This window comes from Schistocerca serialis, chromosome 1 (genome assembly GCF_023864345.2).
Source record: "Schistocerca serialis cubense isolate TAMUIC-IGC-003099 chromosome 1, iqSchSeri2.2, whole genome shotgun sequence".
NCBI classification, from domain to species: Eukaryota; Metazoa; Arthropoda; class Insecta; order Orthoptera; family Acrididae; genus Schistocerca; species Schistocerca serialis.
In genome coordinates this window covers 607,494,578-607,511,889 of record NC_064638.1, presented here as the reverse complement: position 1 = coordinate 607,511,889, position 17,312 = coordinate 607,494,578, and the positions used below count along the sequence as shown (strand labels likewise).

Genomic DNA, 17,312 nt, shown 5'->3' with positions numbered 1-17,312 from the left:
GTATTGATAAAAATGGCATCCTCTGCCCAGTCACGGACATATTACTCGCTTGTGATACACTGGGGGATGTTTCAGTTACTATCACACGTCATAAGAGCTTAAATATGGTCCAGGGTATTATATTCCACAGGGACCATCTTTTGCAGTCTCACGATGAGATGAGCTGCATGCTAACTTAGAGCGCCAAGGCGTTCATTTTGTCCGGTGCATCCATATGACTCCAAGGAATAATCAGGTTGCCGCCGGTGCCTTCAACTTGGCCTTCGAGGGTGACACATTGTCCGAATAGGTCAAGGTGAGGGTCCACCGCTGTGATGTCAAGCCATATATCCTTCCCCCGATGCGGTGCTTTAAGTGTTTGAAGTTCGGCCATGTGTCGTCCCGCTGTACTTCCAGCATCACATGTCAAGATTGTGGACATTCTTCACACCCCAATACTCTCGTCTGTGTGAACTATGGAGAGAGCACCATTTGCCTTGCTCGCCAGACTGCAGGATTTTACAGTAAGAAAGAAAAATCATGGAATATAAGACCCTGGACCAACTGACCTACATTGAGGCTAAGAGGGAATTTGAGTGCCTCCATCCTGTGTCTATGACCTCCTCTTATTGGCTTCTCCTTTTTATTCTCATGGTTGGCTAGCAACAGTAATCTTTCTTGTTTTACACTCTTCTGTTTTTTGCATCTGTTTTCTTGTCCTCTTTTGTTCCTTCTATTGATTGTTACCTTTCCTTTGTTCTTGTGGTTTTTCCTTTCTTTCCGTTTTGTGTTGTACATCTCGTTTGTTTTATTCTCCCCCTTGTAGCATTGTTTTATTCGGAACAAGGGACCAATGACCAAGCAGTTTGGTCCCTTGCCCACTCTTAAACCAAACAAAACTAAACCCGAAGGGGGGCCCATGTACCTTACGCGTAACAGGTGACTGGGTAACGTGTAATTCCCAGCCCTGGGTTGACAGGTAGGGTTCGCACCTACCCCCAGGTACAGGCTAGGTCCAGGCATGGGTGATTGCCTGAGCTGTCTCCTTCACAAATTCTCAGTTGTTCCCTCTGTCCGAAGATCAGGAAATGTGAACTTGAGGGGGGGGGGGGGGGGGGGGGGAAGAGGGTTGGAAGGAGCACCACATAATCAGAGATGCTAGCAATCGGGTGATTTTTACACTATGAGCCACTCTACATGTCAGTCCATGTCTACTGAATGTAAGCAGTATGAGGTTAGACTCACTGTTGCAGCTGCGCCACAGGTCCTTACCGTATAATGTATGGAAGGTGGTCAGTTCTTTGCTGTGGTTAACCCGTTTATTGTTAAAAAAGATGTCGATGCAGTTGTTGGGCCTGTGAAATCTTGCTCTCATTTACTTAACGAGACTTTACTTTTGATGACCAATGTGTGATTTTTGAGCCCAACGACTGTTACAGCTTATCTCCTCCACAGCTATCCTATTTGTGTCGAGGCCCATCAAAACATTGAATTCTTCACCTGGTGTTATTTATACTAGGCAGCTCGATGGTTCTGACTGAGGGCAAAATTCAAACTCTCCTCTCCAAGCAGGGTATCACTGCAGTCCATTCGGTAAAGAAAAAGGTTGATGCAACCTTAGTGCCTACATGTACTCATTTCCTCACATTTGATAGAGTAGTGCGTCCATCAAAGATCAAAGCAGGCCGTGAAATGATCATGGTCTGACTGTACATTCTAAACGTGAAGTGCTGTTACCATTGTCAACATTACAGCCACTTCGAATGTCCTGTCGTAACAGGGCAAATGTTCTACTTGTCATAGGGATGCTCAAGAGGGTGATCGCCTGCCTCCTCCTCCCTGCTGTATCAATTGTAATAGTGACCATGCCTCATCATCCTGAGTGTGTCCCATGTATCTCCATGAGTGGGCTGTCCAGGAGATCTGGGTGAAGGAAAAAGTGCCTTATCCTGTTGCTCTCAAGTTGTTGGCCAGCCAAAAGGCCTGTGTCATACTATCTGGCACTTACAGTACCATTCTTGCTATGCCTTGCTCCATAAAGGACATGGCCACACAGACTTGCAACCTCTAATTCAGCACTGACATTGTCAAGTCTCAGTGTCATGGTAGCAATCCTGTCTCCTTCCCTCTAGCTGTGAAACGGGCCACCAGATCTTCTTCTCCAGTGGCGAAATGACCTGCTACACAATTGGCAGGCCAAAAAGGACAGAAGGAATACTCCCGTGAAGACTTTATGTCCCTCCTGCCAACAAACATCTGGGACTTAATCTGCTGACTTAGAGATCCTCATCCACAGTGTTGCCGCATGATGCCTTTATTGGACCAACCTCCGTTTTGCTAGTGCGCACACCAACTGGTCTTCTGCACTAGAACATGTAGGAACGGTCCAGAGAGACTGGTACCGCCACTGGCCGTTCTTCTACGGCCGCCTCTTCAGTTGGTAAAGGATCATTGAATGCTGCTTCTTATGATCCTAAAGCTTTCCATTCCCTGGCTGCAACCTGTGGGAGGGCCAGGCTCGCCAGCTTGGGGTGAAACTCTGCCTGCTACCTTGTCTGTACGGGGATGGGTGGGGACATATTCACCACCACGAATCCTCTTTTAATTTTATTTTAAAAATATGGAAGACAAATTTGGTGGACTCTCTCCATAAGATGCAGTCACGTTCACTCTTGATGAAAACTTAATGTGCTGCCCAAGCTGCAGCCCTTCAATCTTCTGTTCATTTTGGTGACATCCCTGTGTCCATGACACCTCCCCAGTCTTTAAATGTGGATCAGGGAATCATTTTTCATAGGGATATCATATTTCAAACTGATTAGAAACTTCCGGCCAATCTGGAACACTGGGGTGTTAATTTTGTTCAGCATATGCTGAAATGGTGTAAAGACAGTCACACTGATACTGTTGCTGTAATTTTGCCATTAGAGAGCATTACCACCCCAGAGAAGGTCAAGGTTTTGTGTTATTAGTGTCATGTGAAACCGTATGTCCCACTGCCCATCAGTCTTTAAATGTGGATCAGGGAATCATTTTTCATAGGGATATCATATTTCAAACTGATTAGAAACTTCAGGCCAATCTGGAACACTGGGGTGTTAATTTTGTTCAGCATATGCTGAAATGGTGTAAAGACAGTCACACTGATACTGTTGCTGTAATTTTGCCATTAGAGAGCATTACCACCCCAGAGAAGGTCAAGGTTTTGTGTTATTAGTGTCATGTGAAACCGTATGTCCCACTGCCCATCAGGTGCTTTTGATGCTGGGGTTTGGGCATGTCTTCCTGATGTATGGCAGAATGTTGCACCCACTTCATGAGGGAGCTCCTTTGTTCCACTACCTTTATACGTCAGTTATCACAACCATGACACTATATGCTCACTCCATGCCCCAGGTCATAAGAAAGAAAAAGTGATAGAGTATAAGTCCCTGGATCGTTTATCTTATGCTAAGGCTTGTCAGAAATATGACACTTCAACCTGTGTTGATGACTTTTACTCTTTGCCTGTGTTACATCCTTTCCACCTCCTTCCTCTTCCTTACCCCAGTCATGTCCCCCTGTCCGCTCCCCCTCCCCTGCGGTTCCCACACTCTCCCTCTGGATGTTGCTCCCATCCTCGGCCAAAGAGATGTCACCTGCCAGTGATGGGGCACCCTCTTGGGACGACCCTGCCCTTTTTCCCTATGTGGCATCTCTCAAACCTGATGCCTGCTAAAAAATCACAGGACAAAGTCTGTGTGTCCCTAGGTCGCCTGCTCTCTTTTGGTCCCGGATCTTGTAGAAACCTACTGTGCAATGCCCTCCTCAACCTATGAAAGAGGAGGAGGAGGAGGAGGAGAAGAAGAAGAAGAAGAAGAAAAAAACCTCCCAGTGCCCCCTGGAGATTCCATCTTTCCCCTCACATCCTGAGTCGTCTTTCTTTTATTTTTTTTAGTGTCACCCCACCCTCATTGGTGATGGTGACCCAGCGGCCTGATTGGCTGGAGCCCGTTCATAACCTGTTTGTATACCCACTCTGTGCTTATTCCATTTAACTGTAATCAAATACTACCGTCACCTCCCAGAGTTGCAATCCCTTATTGCCTGTTACTCAGCAACTTGTCATTCTCCAGGAATTGAATCTTGGGACCTTTTACTTCATTACCAGTGCAGCTTTTGGGAGGGACCGTTTCTGATTGTCTGCTCCAGTTGGAAATCACAGTTCAGCAGGCCTTTTCTCATCACTGCCATCTTGTCGTAGTTTTCCTCTATGTTCACAAGGCGTGTGACACAGCTTGGTGCCGCCACATCCTCCTTATGCTCCATGAGTAAGGTCTTTTGGGGAGCCCCACCCAATTTCTACTCACCAATTCCTGCCTCATCAGCCATCCAGAGTCCTCTTTGGCCCTGTTCTCAGTTCTTCATGGACCCCCGAGAATGATGTTCCATAGTGCTCTGTATTAAGTATCCTTTTTCTCAGCACTGTTAATGGACTTGTGGCCTCTGGACTACTGCCAGACTGTTGGTTACCCTGCTCTGTATGTGGATGATTACTGTATTTAGGCTAGCTCCTCTATTGCTCTGTTTTCTCCCCTTAAGTTGAGGGTGGTGCATTTTGTCACCATACTATGGTCCATTCTTATCTGGAGTTCTACCTTGATGCCCAACACGTGACCTTGGTCCCCAAGAGCCATCTTGGGTCTTCTTTTTGACAACAAGCTTACTTGGTTGCCCCATATCCATCATCTGAAGGTTGGCTGTTTTCGTAAACTCGGTGTCCTTCACTTCCTTGTCCGCACCTCTTGAGGTGCAGATCCTACTCTGCCTTTACCAGGCATTAGTTCTGTTTCACCTAGACTATGGTTGTTAAGTTTATGGATCAGGAGCCGCATCCACACTGCTTTCGTGGACCCAATTAACCCTTGTGGTATCCGTTTAGCCATTGGTGCCTTTCACACTATCCCTGTCAATAGTCTTGTGGTTGACAGTGGGATCCCTCCCCTTTTGATTCAGCGGTCAAAGCACCTGGTTTCCTGTGCCATCACTATCTGCTCTTCTGTTCACCCCATCAATTCTATTCTATTCCATTCTTTTCACGGCTTTGGGCATTCACCTGCCTGCTGTCTTCGCCACGTTCTCTCCTGACCAACCCCCCTTGGTAAGTTCCCCAGACCTGGATTGGGATGGCACTCTTCCAGGTTCCAAAAGCCTCCACTGCTGCAGTCATTTTCCGTTGTTTGTTCTGTATGCTCTTATGGCAGTTTGACAATGCAATTCTGTTTTACACCGATGGCTCTAAATCCACTGATCATATGGGATATGCCTTAAAGTGATCTGTTGGCACAGATCATCATCCCCTGCCTGCCACTTGTGGGTGGGGCGTTATTGTGGAATTGATGGCCATCATCGGGCCCTCTGATTCATTAGACTGCCCTAACCAACCCCAGTTTTGTTATGTACGGACTCAATGAATGGTCTTCAGGCTATCGGTCGGAGTTTTTCCTGCCACCCCTTAGTCTCTGCCGTCCAAAACCTTCTCCAGCATCTTGGTGATGCTGCTTGTTTGGTTGTTTTCATTTGGTTTCCTGACCATGTAGGTATCCCAGGTAATGAACATTGCATATCACCTTGCGGTTGGAGGGCGAGGGGGGGGGGGGGGTTGACCACCCACCCCGTGTTCTCCATGTCCACTCTGGGGTTGGATTTGTGGCTTTACATCAAATCCCTGTTTGCTTCATGCAATCAAGGAGACTCCCACCACATGGCGTTCTTCCCTCTGCATTTCCCAGTGGTAATCTACCATCCTCTGCCATCTTCATATTGCCCATACCTGGTTGATCCATGGTTTTTTACTCCTTTGTAGATGTGGGGCTCCCCTCACAGTGATCCATATTTTCTGGACTGCCTTTGTGTTTTGCCCTTAGCACTAAATGTCTGCTCCCACCTTCCTTGTCTCATGTGTTGGCAGATGACCCTCGCATGTTTACGTCTATCTTCAGTTTTCTTCCTGAAAGTTATTTGTGCTCTAAGGTTTAACACCTTGAATTTTCCTCTGGAATTAAAGGCCTTGAACTTGCTTCCACAGCTATCAGATTCTCCCCACCTTTTCCCTTCATTTCATATGGTCTGTTGATTTTTCTCCCTTTTCTTATGTCTTTTTCCCCTGGTGTTATCCACATTGTATCATGATAATGGTATGATATGGGTGTCGGGACAGGTCCACGGGAATGCTGGTAACGCACTGCGCATAGTGTTTCTGTGACACCCCTGTTCTGTCCATTTCCACCCACCCCTCTCTTGCTCTTTACTCTTTCTGCTGCCCTGAAGTTCATTTTCACTCCTTGTTTGCTTATTATCCCTTCCTCTATACTGGACTATGCTGTTCGTGTTGTTCCTTCCTTGATTTCTGCCATCGTAGGTCATGGGACCGGTGACCTCACTGTTAGTACCCCCTCTCTCCCCCCCTCTCTCCCCCCAGAAAAAAAAGCCAGATTGACAAATTTGCAGTTGTGGTGTGTGGGATAATGAGGAGAGTGCTCCTGCTGTCATATGTCCATCCTTCGATTGCCACCACTGAAGTTGCAAGTGGGGGTAGTTTGGGACCAGTGGAATGCATGCTCCAGGGCTTCTGGCTTGGAGCTGTCCTTGAGGTAAATGATTTGTAACAGTTCGTTGTTTGTGTTGCACATCTCCTTGGTGTTGCAATTATTTTTCTCCCCGTCAGTGTATATACAAACTGACCAAATAAATAGTGTTGATGGCAGTTAATGGATGGAATGTATCCCCCACACTACACAAGGTTTATCAGGACATTGATACAAAAGCATCAGTGCGAAGTGTATCAGATTAAAAGAACACAGTACCTAAGGGATCTACATCCATTCTCTGTAAACCACGGCGAAGTGCTTGGCAGAGGGCAAGTCCCATAGTGCCCTCACCCAGGGGGCTCACATTTCTTTTGAGAGTTCGTGCATGGTGCACACGGGTCCCCAAGCTATTGCAGCTCATTCATTCCCTCACTGCTTTCCTTCTTCCTGAGCCCTCCCTCCCTATCCCTGCTCCTTCCCCGTTGCCACCTCCTTCCCCTCTCTGTGTTCTGCTTTGTCGACCTGGCTATTCTCTGATTTCCTGTATTGGTTGCAATTTTGTTCCTTTTTCCGGTTCTTTCACCCTTTTGGCGTTTCGGTCCCCACTTGAGGTTTGGCCTCCACTTCAAAATATCCTGTTTTTAGTGTGAGCCATATGGGGAAGAACTTCCTCCCTAGCATTTACGGTGTGGATTCCTCTCCCTTCCCCACTGTAGCCCCTCTTCCACCCTGCTAGGTCACCAGCATGTGTAACCAGTCTGTGTGGTGGGGCTGTTATGTACCCATGTGTCTGAGCCCCCCGACAACACAGGGATCACACTACTGATACTTGAGCTATTCCTGCCCCATGTATGCCAAGAAGTGGTTGCTTGTCTTCTTGGAACATCAGAACTCCTGGCAACAGCTGCCGTGCCAGACGGCCGTTGCTGTGGCTGGGCGGTGCCCATGGGGAGAGCCCCTGGTCAGAGTGGGTGGTATCAGGGCGGATGCCTGGCGCATGAAGCATATCAAGCTACAAAAATCTGGCCTTTCTCACATGGCCACCTCTTCAATGGTGAAGGATCCTTAAATGCTGTCTCATATGACCCGGCAGCCTTCCCTTCCCTGGCTACCCCATGGGAGGAGGGCCAGGCTCGCTATCTTGGGCTAAAACCTTTTCCCTGTTACCTCGTCTGTACTAGGACGGATGTGGACACATTCACCGCCACAAAGCCATTGTTTTTCATGGGAACTATCAACCAGTCCGCAGCTCTTCATGCCTGTGATTGTCTTGGCAATGTCCCAGTGTCTATCCCTCCTCATCAATCTCTGAATATGATCCAGTGAGTCATTTTTCATAGGGATCTCACCCTGCAAACTGATGAGGAACTCCGGGCTAATCTGGAGCAGCCTGATGTTCATTTTGTTCGACATGTGCAGAAGGGTCGCAAAGACAACCACACAGGTACTGGCGCCTTCATCCTGGCTTTCAAGCGGGATACCCTCCCAGAGAAGGTCAAGGTTATGTGCTACAGATGTGACGTGAAGCTGTACATCACTCGCCAGCCGCGGTGGTCTAGCGGTTCTAGGCGCTCAGTCCGGAACCGCACGACTGCTACGGTCGCAGGTTCGAATCCTGCCTCGGGCATGGATGTGTGTGATGTCCTTAGGTTAGTTAGGTTTAAGTGTTCTAAGTTCTAGGGGACTGATGACCACAGATGTTAAGTTCCATAGTGCTCAGAGCCATTTTTTTGTGCATCACTCCACCTATGCGGTGCTTTCGTTTTGGGCCTATGTTTCCCTGCTGTATAGCAGACCCTTTTTTTTGTGACTGTGGTCACCCCGTCCATGAGGGAACCCCTTGTGTTCTGCCGCCTGTGTGTGTTACTTGTGCTGACTACCACTCCCCTCACTCACTGGATTGCCCAGCGTACAAGAGGGAAAAGAAGATACAAGAATATAAGTCCCTGGATTGTCCATCTTACACTGAGGCTCGCCAAAAGTATGAGACACTCCATCAGGTGTCACTATCTTCAACTTTTGTCTCTATTACTTCCTTTCCTCCTCCTCCTCCTCCTCCTCCTCCTCCTCCTCCTCCTCCTCCTCCTCCTCCTCCTCCCCCCCCCCCCCCTTGTCCTTACCCCAGCCCCGCCCCACTCTCCCCTCCACCTCCCATGCCATCCCACGACCTTCTGTCAGGGAGTTGCCCCTCATCCCAGCCAAAGAAGTGCCCCCCTTCTTCGGCATCTGCCAGTGATCGGGCTCCCTCCCGGGAACCCTCTCCACAGCATCTCTCAGGCCAGAAGACTGTTACCACCAGTCGGCCACAAGGCGCACCTCCTGTGGGCCCCAAGGTCGCCTGCTCTCCTTCGGTTCCCGATCTTGCAGACGCCTGTACTCCCCCTGTGTCCTTCTCAGAAAGAGAAGAAGAAGATACATAAATCCCAAGAGAAGGCATCTCTGGTGCCCCTGGAGGTGCCAACTCCCCTCTCTCAACCAGAGTCTGACATCTTATTTGTGGATGTCACCCATCCTTGTTGGTGACTACTACTGACCAAGTGACCTGACCTCCTCGGCTCCTTCAAGCCTACCTTGGACTCACACCACACGATCATCCAGTGGAACTGCAGCGGCTACTATTGTCACCTGCTGGAAATGTAACATGTTGTCTCCTCTTATTCTGCATTCTGTCTTGTTCTCCAAGAAACGCATTTCTGTGACGACCACTCACCCACTTTATGTGGTTATCGGGCGTTCTGTCGGAACCGTGCTGGCTCTGGGATAGCATCTGGTGGGGTCTGCACTTTGGTTCGCTCCAATGTCCTTAGTGATTGGAGCCCCCTACGTATTATCTTGGAAGTGATAGCGGTTAGAGTGCAAACGACTCCAGCACTCACCATTTGCACTGTCTACCTTACTTCAGCAACTCCCGCCCAGTTTCTCCTCCTTGGAGATTTCAATGCCCACCATCCACTGTGGGGGAGTATTACATCAACGGCTGGGGGTGTTCTAATCGACCAACTTATCACGGACGGGTTACATCAGCAGATGTCACAATGATGGTTCCCCTAAACCGTTCAGTGCCGCTCATGGCACTTTCTCTGCTATCGATCTCGCAATCTCTTCCCCTGCCCTCGTGGCTTTGCTACGTTGGTCATCCCATGATGACCTTTGTGACAGTGACCAGTTCCCAGTGACACCATCGTTCCCCTGCTGCCACCAGGCAGTCCCCCACGTTGGGCATTCCACAGGGCCAGTTGGCCTTTATACATGTCTGCTGTCTGCTTTGACACCTTGCTCTCAAATTCAATTGATGATGTAGTTGTGCAAGGCATCTCTGCCACTCTTCTTCATGCTGCTTGCACTGCTATCCTCCTATCCACAGGGCCCCCTCATCATCGGCCGGTACTTTGGTGGACCAAGGACATCGCAGTCGCTGTCCAGGACTGCTGATGGGCGCTGCAGCAGTTTAAGTGACATCTCTCCCAGACCAACCTCCTCACTTTTAAGCATCTTCATGATAAGGCTTGTTACATTATTAAGTGGAATAAAAAGGAATGCTGGGAGTGCTATGTTTCCTCCCTGGAGACATATGCCTCTTTATCGCAGGTTTGGTCAATGGTCCGTAGCGTTCCTGGCTGCCAGCAACAGTCAACTGTCCAGTGTCTGAACATACAACGAGCTCTGTGCACTGATCCATTGGTTCTTGCAGAACACCTTGCGACACACTTTGTGATGGCATCGTCGTCCGCTTCCTGTGCTCCTGCCTTTCTCCAGCAGAAATACAGAGTTGAACAGACCCCCCTCCATTTCATCCTGCACCACTTTCAGCCCTACAATGTCCTTTCACAGAATGGGAATTGGTGCAGGCTCTTAGCTCTTCGCGAGACACAGCCATAGGGCCAGACTCCATTGACAATCAGATGATTCAACACTTGGACATTCCCCAGAGGCAACATGTCCTCGGGGTCTTCAATCACATCTGGCTCACGGGTGCTTTACTGTCACAATGGCGAGACAGTTTAGTTATCCCTGCCCTTAAGCCCGGGAAAATCGCAACGTCTCTCGACAGTTACTGCCCCATTAGCCTTACAAATGTGGTTTGTAAACTGCTTGAAAGGATGGTCAACTCCAGATTTTGTCAACTCCAGATTTTGTTGGGTACTCGAATCTCTGGGCCTTTCGTCACCATACCAGTGTGGCTTCCTGACAGGGCAATCTCCTACTGACCATTTACTCCGATTGGAATGAGCCATGCAATAGGCTTTTACTCACCACCGGTGCCTTGCTGCAGTGTTATTTGACCTACATAAGGTGTATGACATGGCTTGGCACCATCACATTTTAGTTACTCTCCATGGCTGGGGCCCCAGTGGTCCCCTTCAGATTTCTATCCATGAGTTTTTATCTTACTGACTCTTCTGGGTTAGAGTTGGCACTTCACTAAGCACCCTTCAGATTCAGGAGAATGGTATCCCACAGGGTTCTATGCTAAGTGTCATGCTCTTCCTCATTGCCATAAATGGGTTTGTGACCTCTGTTGAGCCTCTGGTTACCCTGGTGTTTATGTTGACAGATTTTTGTGTCTTGTGCTGCTCCCACTCGATGGCGTCTGCTGAGTGCCAGCTCCAAGGTGCCATCCGACGAGCCTCTATGTGGGCCACCCATGGCTTCCAGTTTTCCTCCTCCAAAACACGAGTTACGCATTTTTGTCGTCGACCCGCAGTACACCCTGATCCAGAATTTTATTCAGGCAACCAGCTCCTTTATGTTGAACACAGCCCCATTTCTTGGGCCTTATTTTTGAGAACAAGCTGACGTGGCTGCCCCACATTCATCACCTAAAGACTACATGTATGCGGAAGCTCAATGCTATCTGCCTCCTGGCCCACACATCGTGGGATGCAGACCGTTCCATTCTTCTCCATCTTTACCGTTCTCTGGTTTTGTCCAGACTCGATTATGGTAGTCAGGTTTATGGCTCATCAGTTCCTCCACTTTGTTGAAACTCCTTGACCCTGTCCATCATTGTGGGGTGCGTCTGGCTTTGGTGCCTTTCGCACTAGTCCTGTTGATAGTCTCCTCACAGAAGCACAGGGATTCCCCCTCTACACATCCGACGGAGCCAACTCCTTGTTTCTTACGCAGTCGTCTTTTGCCAATTCCCTAACCATTCTGTATACCCTGTGCTCTTCGCCTGTTAGGGATGTTTCCCTTCTAACACCCACCCACGGATGGGATTGCCAGTTGGCATGCGCCTCACTACCCTCTGCCGGGATCTCCATCTGCACTCACTGGACTGCGCCTCATGTCTTTCCTCCTGTACCCCCCTCGGATGGTGCCTAGACCATGGATTAGGACCGCTCTCTTCCAGGGTCCTAAGGTCTCTGTTGCTCCTGTGGTTTACCGGCGTCTTGTATATGCCATCCTTTCAGAGTTCCAGGGTGCCACCATCCTTTACACTAATGGTTCTAAGACTACTGATAAGGTGGGACACGCTTTCACATCTCCTACCAGCTTCGAGCACCATTTGTTGCCAAGATCATGTAGTGTATTTACAGCAGAGCTTCTAGCCATTTACTGGGCCATCCTGTTTGTTTCTCAGGCCTCTCTCCATAGTGTTTTAATTTGTTCCGACTCCATGAGCAGCCTTCAGGCTACCAATCGATGCTACTCTCGTCACCCCTTGGTCTGCCATCCATGACCACCTCTCTGCCCTCGAGTATGCCATCTGTTCAGTCGTCTTTTTCTGGGTCCCGAGTCATGTGGGAATCCCAGGGAATGAATTGGCTAACCATTTGGCTAGAGGAGCAGATACTTACCCTCTTTTCCTTTCACAATACCAGCCGTGGATATGTGGATCTACATCAAATCTCTCTTTGCCCAACAGTGGAATGCCATCTGGAGTGCTACTGCTCATAGTAATAAACTCCGCACAATCAAGGAGTCTACTGCAGTTTGGGGCACTTCTTTCCGCCCCTCTCAGTAGTAGTCCACTGTTTTATGTTGTTTACTCATTGGTCATACCCAGCTCCTCCTATGTAACGACCCACCCCCACAATGTGGTTGTGGCACCAGACTGACAATATCTCACAGATTGGTGGCATGTCCTCTTCTTTCGACCATTCATGCTAAGTATAGTCTTCCTGCTTCCTTAAACTTAATATTAGCAGACAATCCACAGATGGTAGACCTGATCCTCGGTTTCCTCCTTGAAAGTTTTTATTTCCAGATATAAGGTTCTCCTTTAGTCTTGGAGCAGGGGCGGGTTGGTCGTGATTGGGACTCCTTTTCCAGTCTTCATGGTCTGTGACCCCATGTCTGCCCCCCCCCCCCCTTTTCCAGTTTGTAGATTTGATCTCACTTTTTATGCTTATACTGTGTGTGTTTAATGTTCATTCGTTTATAATTTGACTCCTCTGGCTAAATCCATTCACTTTTACCAGTCTTTGTTATGTAACCCCCTTTGGAATTGCTGGACGGATGACCTTGCCATTTGGTCCCATACTCTCTCAGTTAATCAATCAATCCCATTGTACCAGTTATAAGGGTTTATTCCCATTCCGCTCACATATGGCGCATGGAAAGAATAACTGAATGCCTCTGTATGTGCTGTAATAATTCTAATCTTGTCTTCACAATCCCTATGCGAGCAAATACATAGGGATATCCTTAGTCGTCATTCAAAGCCTGTTCTGGAAACTTTGTTAGTAGAGTTTCTTGAGAGAGTTTACATCTGTGTTCGAGTCTGCAGTTCAGTTTTTTCAGCATCTGTGTGACACTCTCCCACGGGTCAGATACTCCTGTGACCATTCGTGCTACCCTTTTCTGTATACGTTAAATATCCCACATTAGCCCTATTTGGTAAGGGACACACACACACACACACACACACACACACACACACACACACACACACACACACAAAAGCAATATTTTAAAATTGATCGCATGAGTGATTTGTAAGCTGTCTCGTTTGTAGACTGACTGCATTTCCACAGTATTCTACCAATAAACCAGTCTGCCACCTGCTTTATTCACAACTGAGTCCATGTGATCATTCCATTTCTTATCCGTACAAAATGTTAGACCCATGAATTTGCATGAGTTGGCTGATTCCAGCTATGACTCATTGATTTTATAGTCATAGGATACCATGTTTTTCATTTTATGAAGTCTACAATTTTGCAGTTTTGAACATTTAAAGCAAGATGCCAATGTTTGCACCACTTTTAAATCTTACCAAGATCTATTTGAACTTTTATGCTGCTGCTTTCAGACAGTATGTCATTACAGATAACTGCATCATCTGCAAAAAGCCTGAAGTTACTATTAATATTGTCTGCAAGGTTATTAATGTACAACATGAACAGCAAGGGTACCAACACACTTCTCTGAAGCAAGCCAAAAGTTAATTCTACACGTGTTCGCGAGTCTCCATCCAAGATAACTTGCTGCATCCTCCCAAAAAAAAAAGATAAAAAAGGCCCAATCCATTCACAAATTTCACTCGATACCCTTTGTGATCATACATATGACAATAAGTGTAGGTGTGATACTGAGTGAAATGTTTTTCGGAAATCAAGAAGAAATACTGCAGCTATCTCCCTGCCTTGATCCAAAGCTTTCAGTGTGTCATAAGAGGAGAAAAATGTGAGTTGGGTTTCATGTGATCGATGTTTTCAGAATCCATGCTGGTTGACATGGAGCAGATCATTCTTTTCATGGTATCTCATTTTGTTCGAACTCGGAATATGTTCTAAAATTGTAGGACAAGTCAGTGTGAAGGATATGGTAGTTTTGTGGATTGCTCCTACTATGCTTCTTGTAGATAGGTGTGACCTCCCAACTACTAGACACAGTTTTTATGAGGGCTTTATAATAGATTATAGCTAGAACAGGGGCTCACTCCATTGCAAATTCAGTATAGAATCTGATAGGGATTGCATTGGCCCTGGAGCTTTGTTCAGTTTTAACAATTTCACCTGCTTCTCATTTCATTCATCTTTTCAGTGGTACGAGGATTAAATTGGGGCAGTTCTCCTGGGTTTTACTTTGTAAAGGAACATTTAAAAACTGAATTAAATTTCAGCTTTTGCTTTGCTACCCTCCATTTCAGTTTGTCTCTTACTCGCTAGGGACCGGGCAATAACTTTGGTGCCACTAACAGCCTTTACTTACCCAGAATTTCTTAGGGTTTCCTGAAAGATCATTTGACAGTATTCTACTACTGTAGTCATTGAAGGCTTCACACAGTGCTCTCTTGACAGTCAACAGTTTCCAGATGCTCAGAACTTGGTACTGACTTCAAAGCGAGATGCATTTAGTCATTTCCACAACATAACTCTCTAAACCTGCCAGAATATCCAAAGAGATTCCGGTGTTATTAAAGTATACCAGTGGCAAGACAGAATGCCCAATGGCAATGATAATATTACTGTTGGCAGAGCCACAAAAGTGGAGTTACTAAAGTTTCCCAAAGTTTTCACCAAAGAAGATGCAGTAAATATTCCAGAATTAAACTCAAACAGCTGCCAACACAAGTAATTTGGAAGAGATGCCATATTTGTACAAAGAACTTCTCACTTAGTAAAGGCAGGTCTCCTGGTCCAAATTGTATACCAGTTAGGTTCCTTTCAGAATATGCATATGAAATAGCTCCTTTTTTAGCTGTTGTACACAGACACTTCCTCGATAAAGGATCATATCTAAAAACTCGAAAGTTGTACAGGTCACACCAATACACAAGAGAAGATATAGAAGTAATCCACTGAATTGCAGATCCACGTCATTGGCGTGGATTTGCAGAAGAAATATGGAATGTATACTGAGTTCAGACATCATGAATTATGTTGAAGAAAATGATCTATTGGCACACAACCAACACAGATTCAGAAATATGGTTCTTGTGTAACTCAGTGTCTCTTCGTTCACACAAAATTATCAGTGCTATAGACAGGGGCTCTCAAGTTGATTCCAGCTTTCTACATTTGACACCATTCCTAACAAGCTGCTTACAATCAAATTGCGTGCCTCTGTGGTATCGTCTGTTGGGTGACTAGATTAAAGATTTCCTTCCAGAAATGTCACAATTCACAGTAGTTGACAGGAAGTCATTGAGTGAAACAGGAGTGATATCCAGGGTTCCTCAGGGAAGTGTTGTACATCCTCTGCTGTTCTTAATCTATATAAGTGATTTCAGAGACAATCTGGAAAGCATTATTAGAGGGTTTGCATATGGTGGTGCTGTATACTGTCCATTATTCCATCTTTCTGTTGTCCAGCCTTGTGGTATATCTGATATTTGTCAGATATCATATGTCCATTAGTTTATTAAACTAGTTTTGTTAGTTGTGACTTTATAAAATGAAATTTAGCTTGTTTGTAAATCTTTATTTAATGAAGAGTGCAGTATTATGAATTAGATAACTTCAGCCTCCCCCCCCCCCCCCCCCTCCATCCCAGATGAGAGTAGAGGTATGTTTTATAACCTTTATAAAATCTGCTGCTTTTCTGCCAACATAAAATAAAATACATTTTACGTATTGAACACTTATTCAAATATTGTGTTGTTTTTAGGTGCACATCGAGAGTTAAATAATGCCTGCTCTGGAAGAAGTGAAATCCAGTTGGGCTGATGATGTTGAAGAAGAAGGACCAGCATCATCTGCTGCCCTACCACCTACTTCAGAAGTGATTGAAAATGGTTATAAAATTGTCACAGATTACAAAGTAGATGAAGATAATCGGAAAGTGAAAGTCATTACCACTTACAAAATTGAACGCATTAAAGTTTCAAAGTCAGTTGCCCAGAGGAAAACCTGGAAGAAATTTGGAGAATCCAAAAATGATAAGCCAGGTCCCAATGCTGCTACTACAACTGTTGCTGAAGATGTGATTATGCAGTTTGTATCAAGCAAGGAAGAAGACAAGCCAGAAGAAAATATTTTGGAGAAACTTAAAGACAAAGGGGCTGTTAAATGCCGCAACTGTGCCGGTGACCATTGGACAACAAAGTGTCCACATGGAACAACAAATCTAAATTTAGATAAGTCTATTGATAAAGGTCCAGGTCTGGGAGGAATTGGAGCAGATGATAAGAAACCAGGAAATAAATATGTAGCTCCTGGTTTTCGCGATGGTGGTGCAAAACGACTTGATCTCCGTGGAGGACGTGATGAAGCTGCAATTAGAGTTTCTAACTTATCTGATAGTACTACAGATGTTGATTTGGAAGATTTGGTTAAACAGTTTGGTCCCATACAAAAACTCTATCTGGCAAAAGATAAGAACACAAACTTGTGCAAAGGTTTTGCCTACATACACTTCAAGAGCAGAAGTGATGCTGAAAAGGCCATTAAATCTCTTAATGGGCATGGATATGATCATTTGATATTGAATGCAGAATGGTCAAAGCCACTTAATCCTAATTGACATCTTAGATATACTTTACTGCTGGTTTTGGTGCGAGGCTTCCTTGACGTATGCCTGCTTGATTTGTCACCTAATTAATATCAAACAACATTGTATGAAAACTGAAATTTCAAATTCATTTTAAAGTACTAACAAAATAGTTAATAAATTTATTTGTAGCACAACAGTGGAAGTAGTTTTTACTATTATGTAGTAATAATGAATTGTCCACAGTATGACCATTGTGAAAAGTTTTTGTTGGCCGGTTAATATATCATATATGCACAATTTGTAACCATTGTTAATTTCTTGCTTTACTGAAATAAATAATTTACATATAAAGAGTCTGCAATTTCCTATTATATCTCTCTA

The 17,312-nt window shown here is 45.9% G+C and overlaps 2 protein-coding genes across 2 annotated transcripts in view; both read left to right on the top strand.

The window, feature by feature from the left end:
• The window catches only part of LOC126477529 (eukaryotic translation initiation factor 3 subunit G-1), a 31,132-nt gene extending 13,850 nt beyond the window's left edge, over positions 1 to 17,282 (top strand). Inside the window, exon 2 of the mRNA XM_050103624.1 lies at positions 16,107 to 17,282. Coding sequence (XP_049959581.1) covers positions 16,128 to 16,961 — 834 coding nt within the window. The 5' untranslated portion in view covers positions 16,107 to 16,127 and the 3' untranslated portion in view covers positions 16,962 to 17,282. The remainder of the gene's footprint in view (positions 1 to 16,106) is intronic.
• LOC126477545 (uncharacterized) overlaps positions 1 to 17,312 on the top strand; it is a 203,691-nt gene that overhangs the window by 57,680 nt on the left and 128,699 nt on the right. The gene's annotated exons all lie outside the window — the stretch shown is intronic.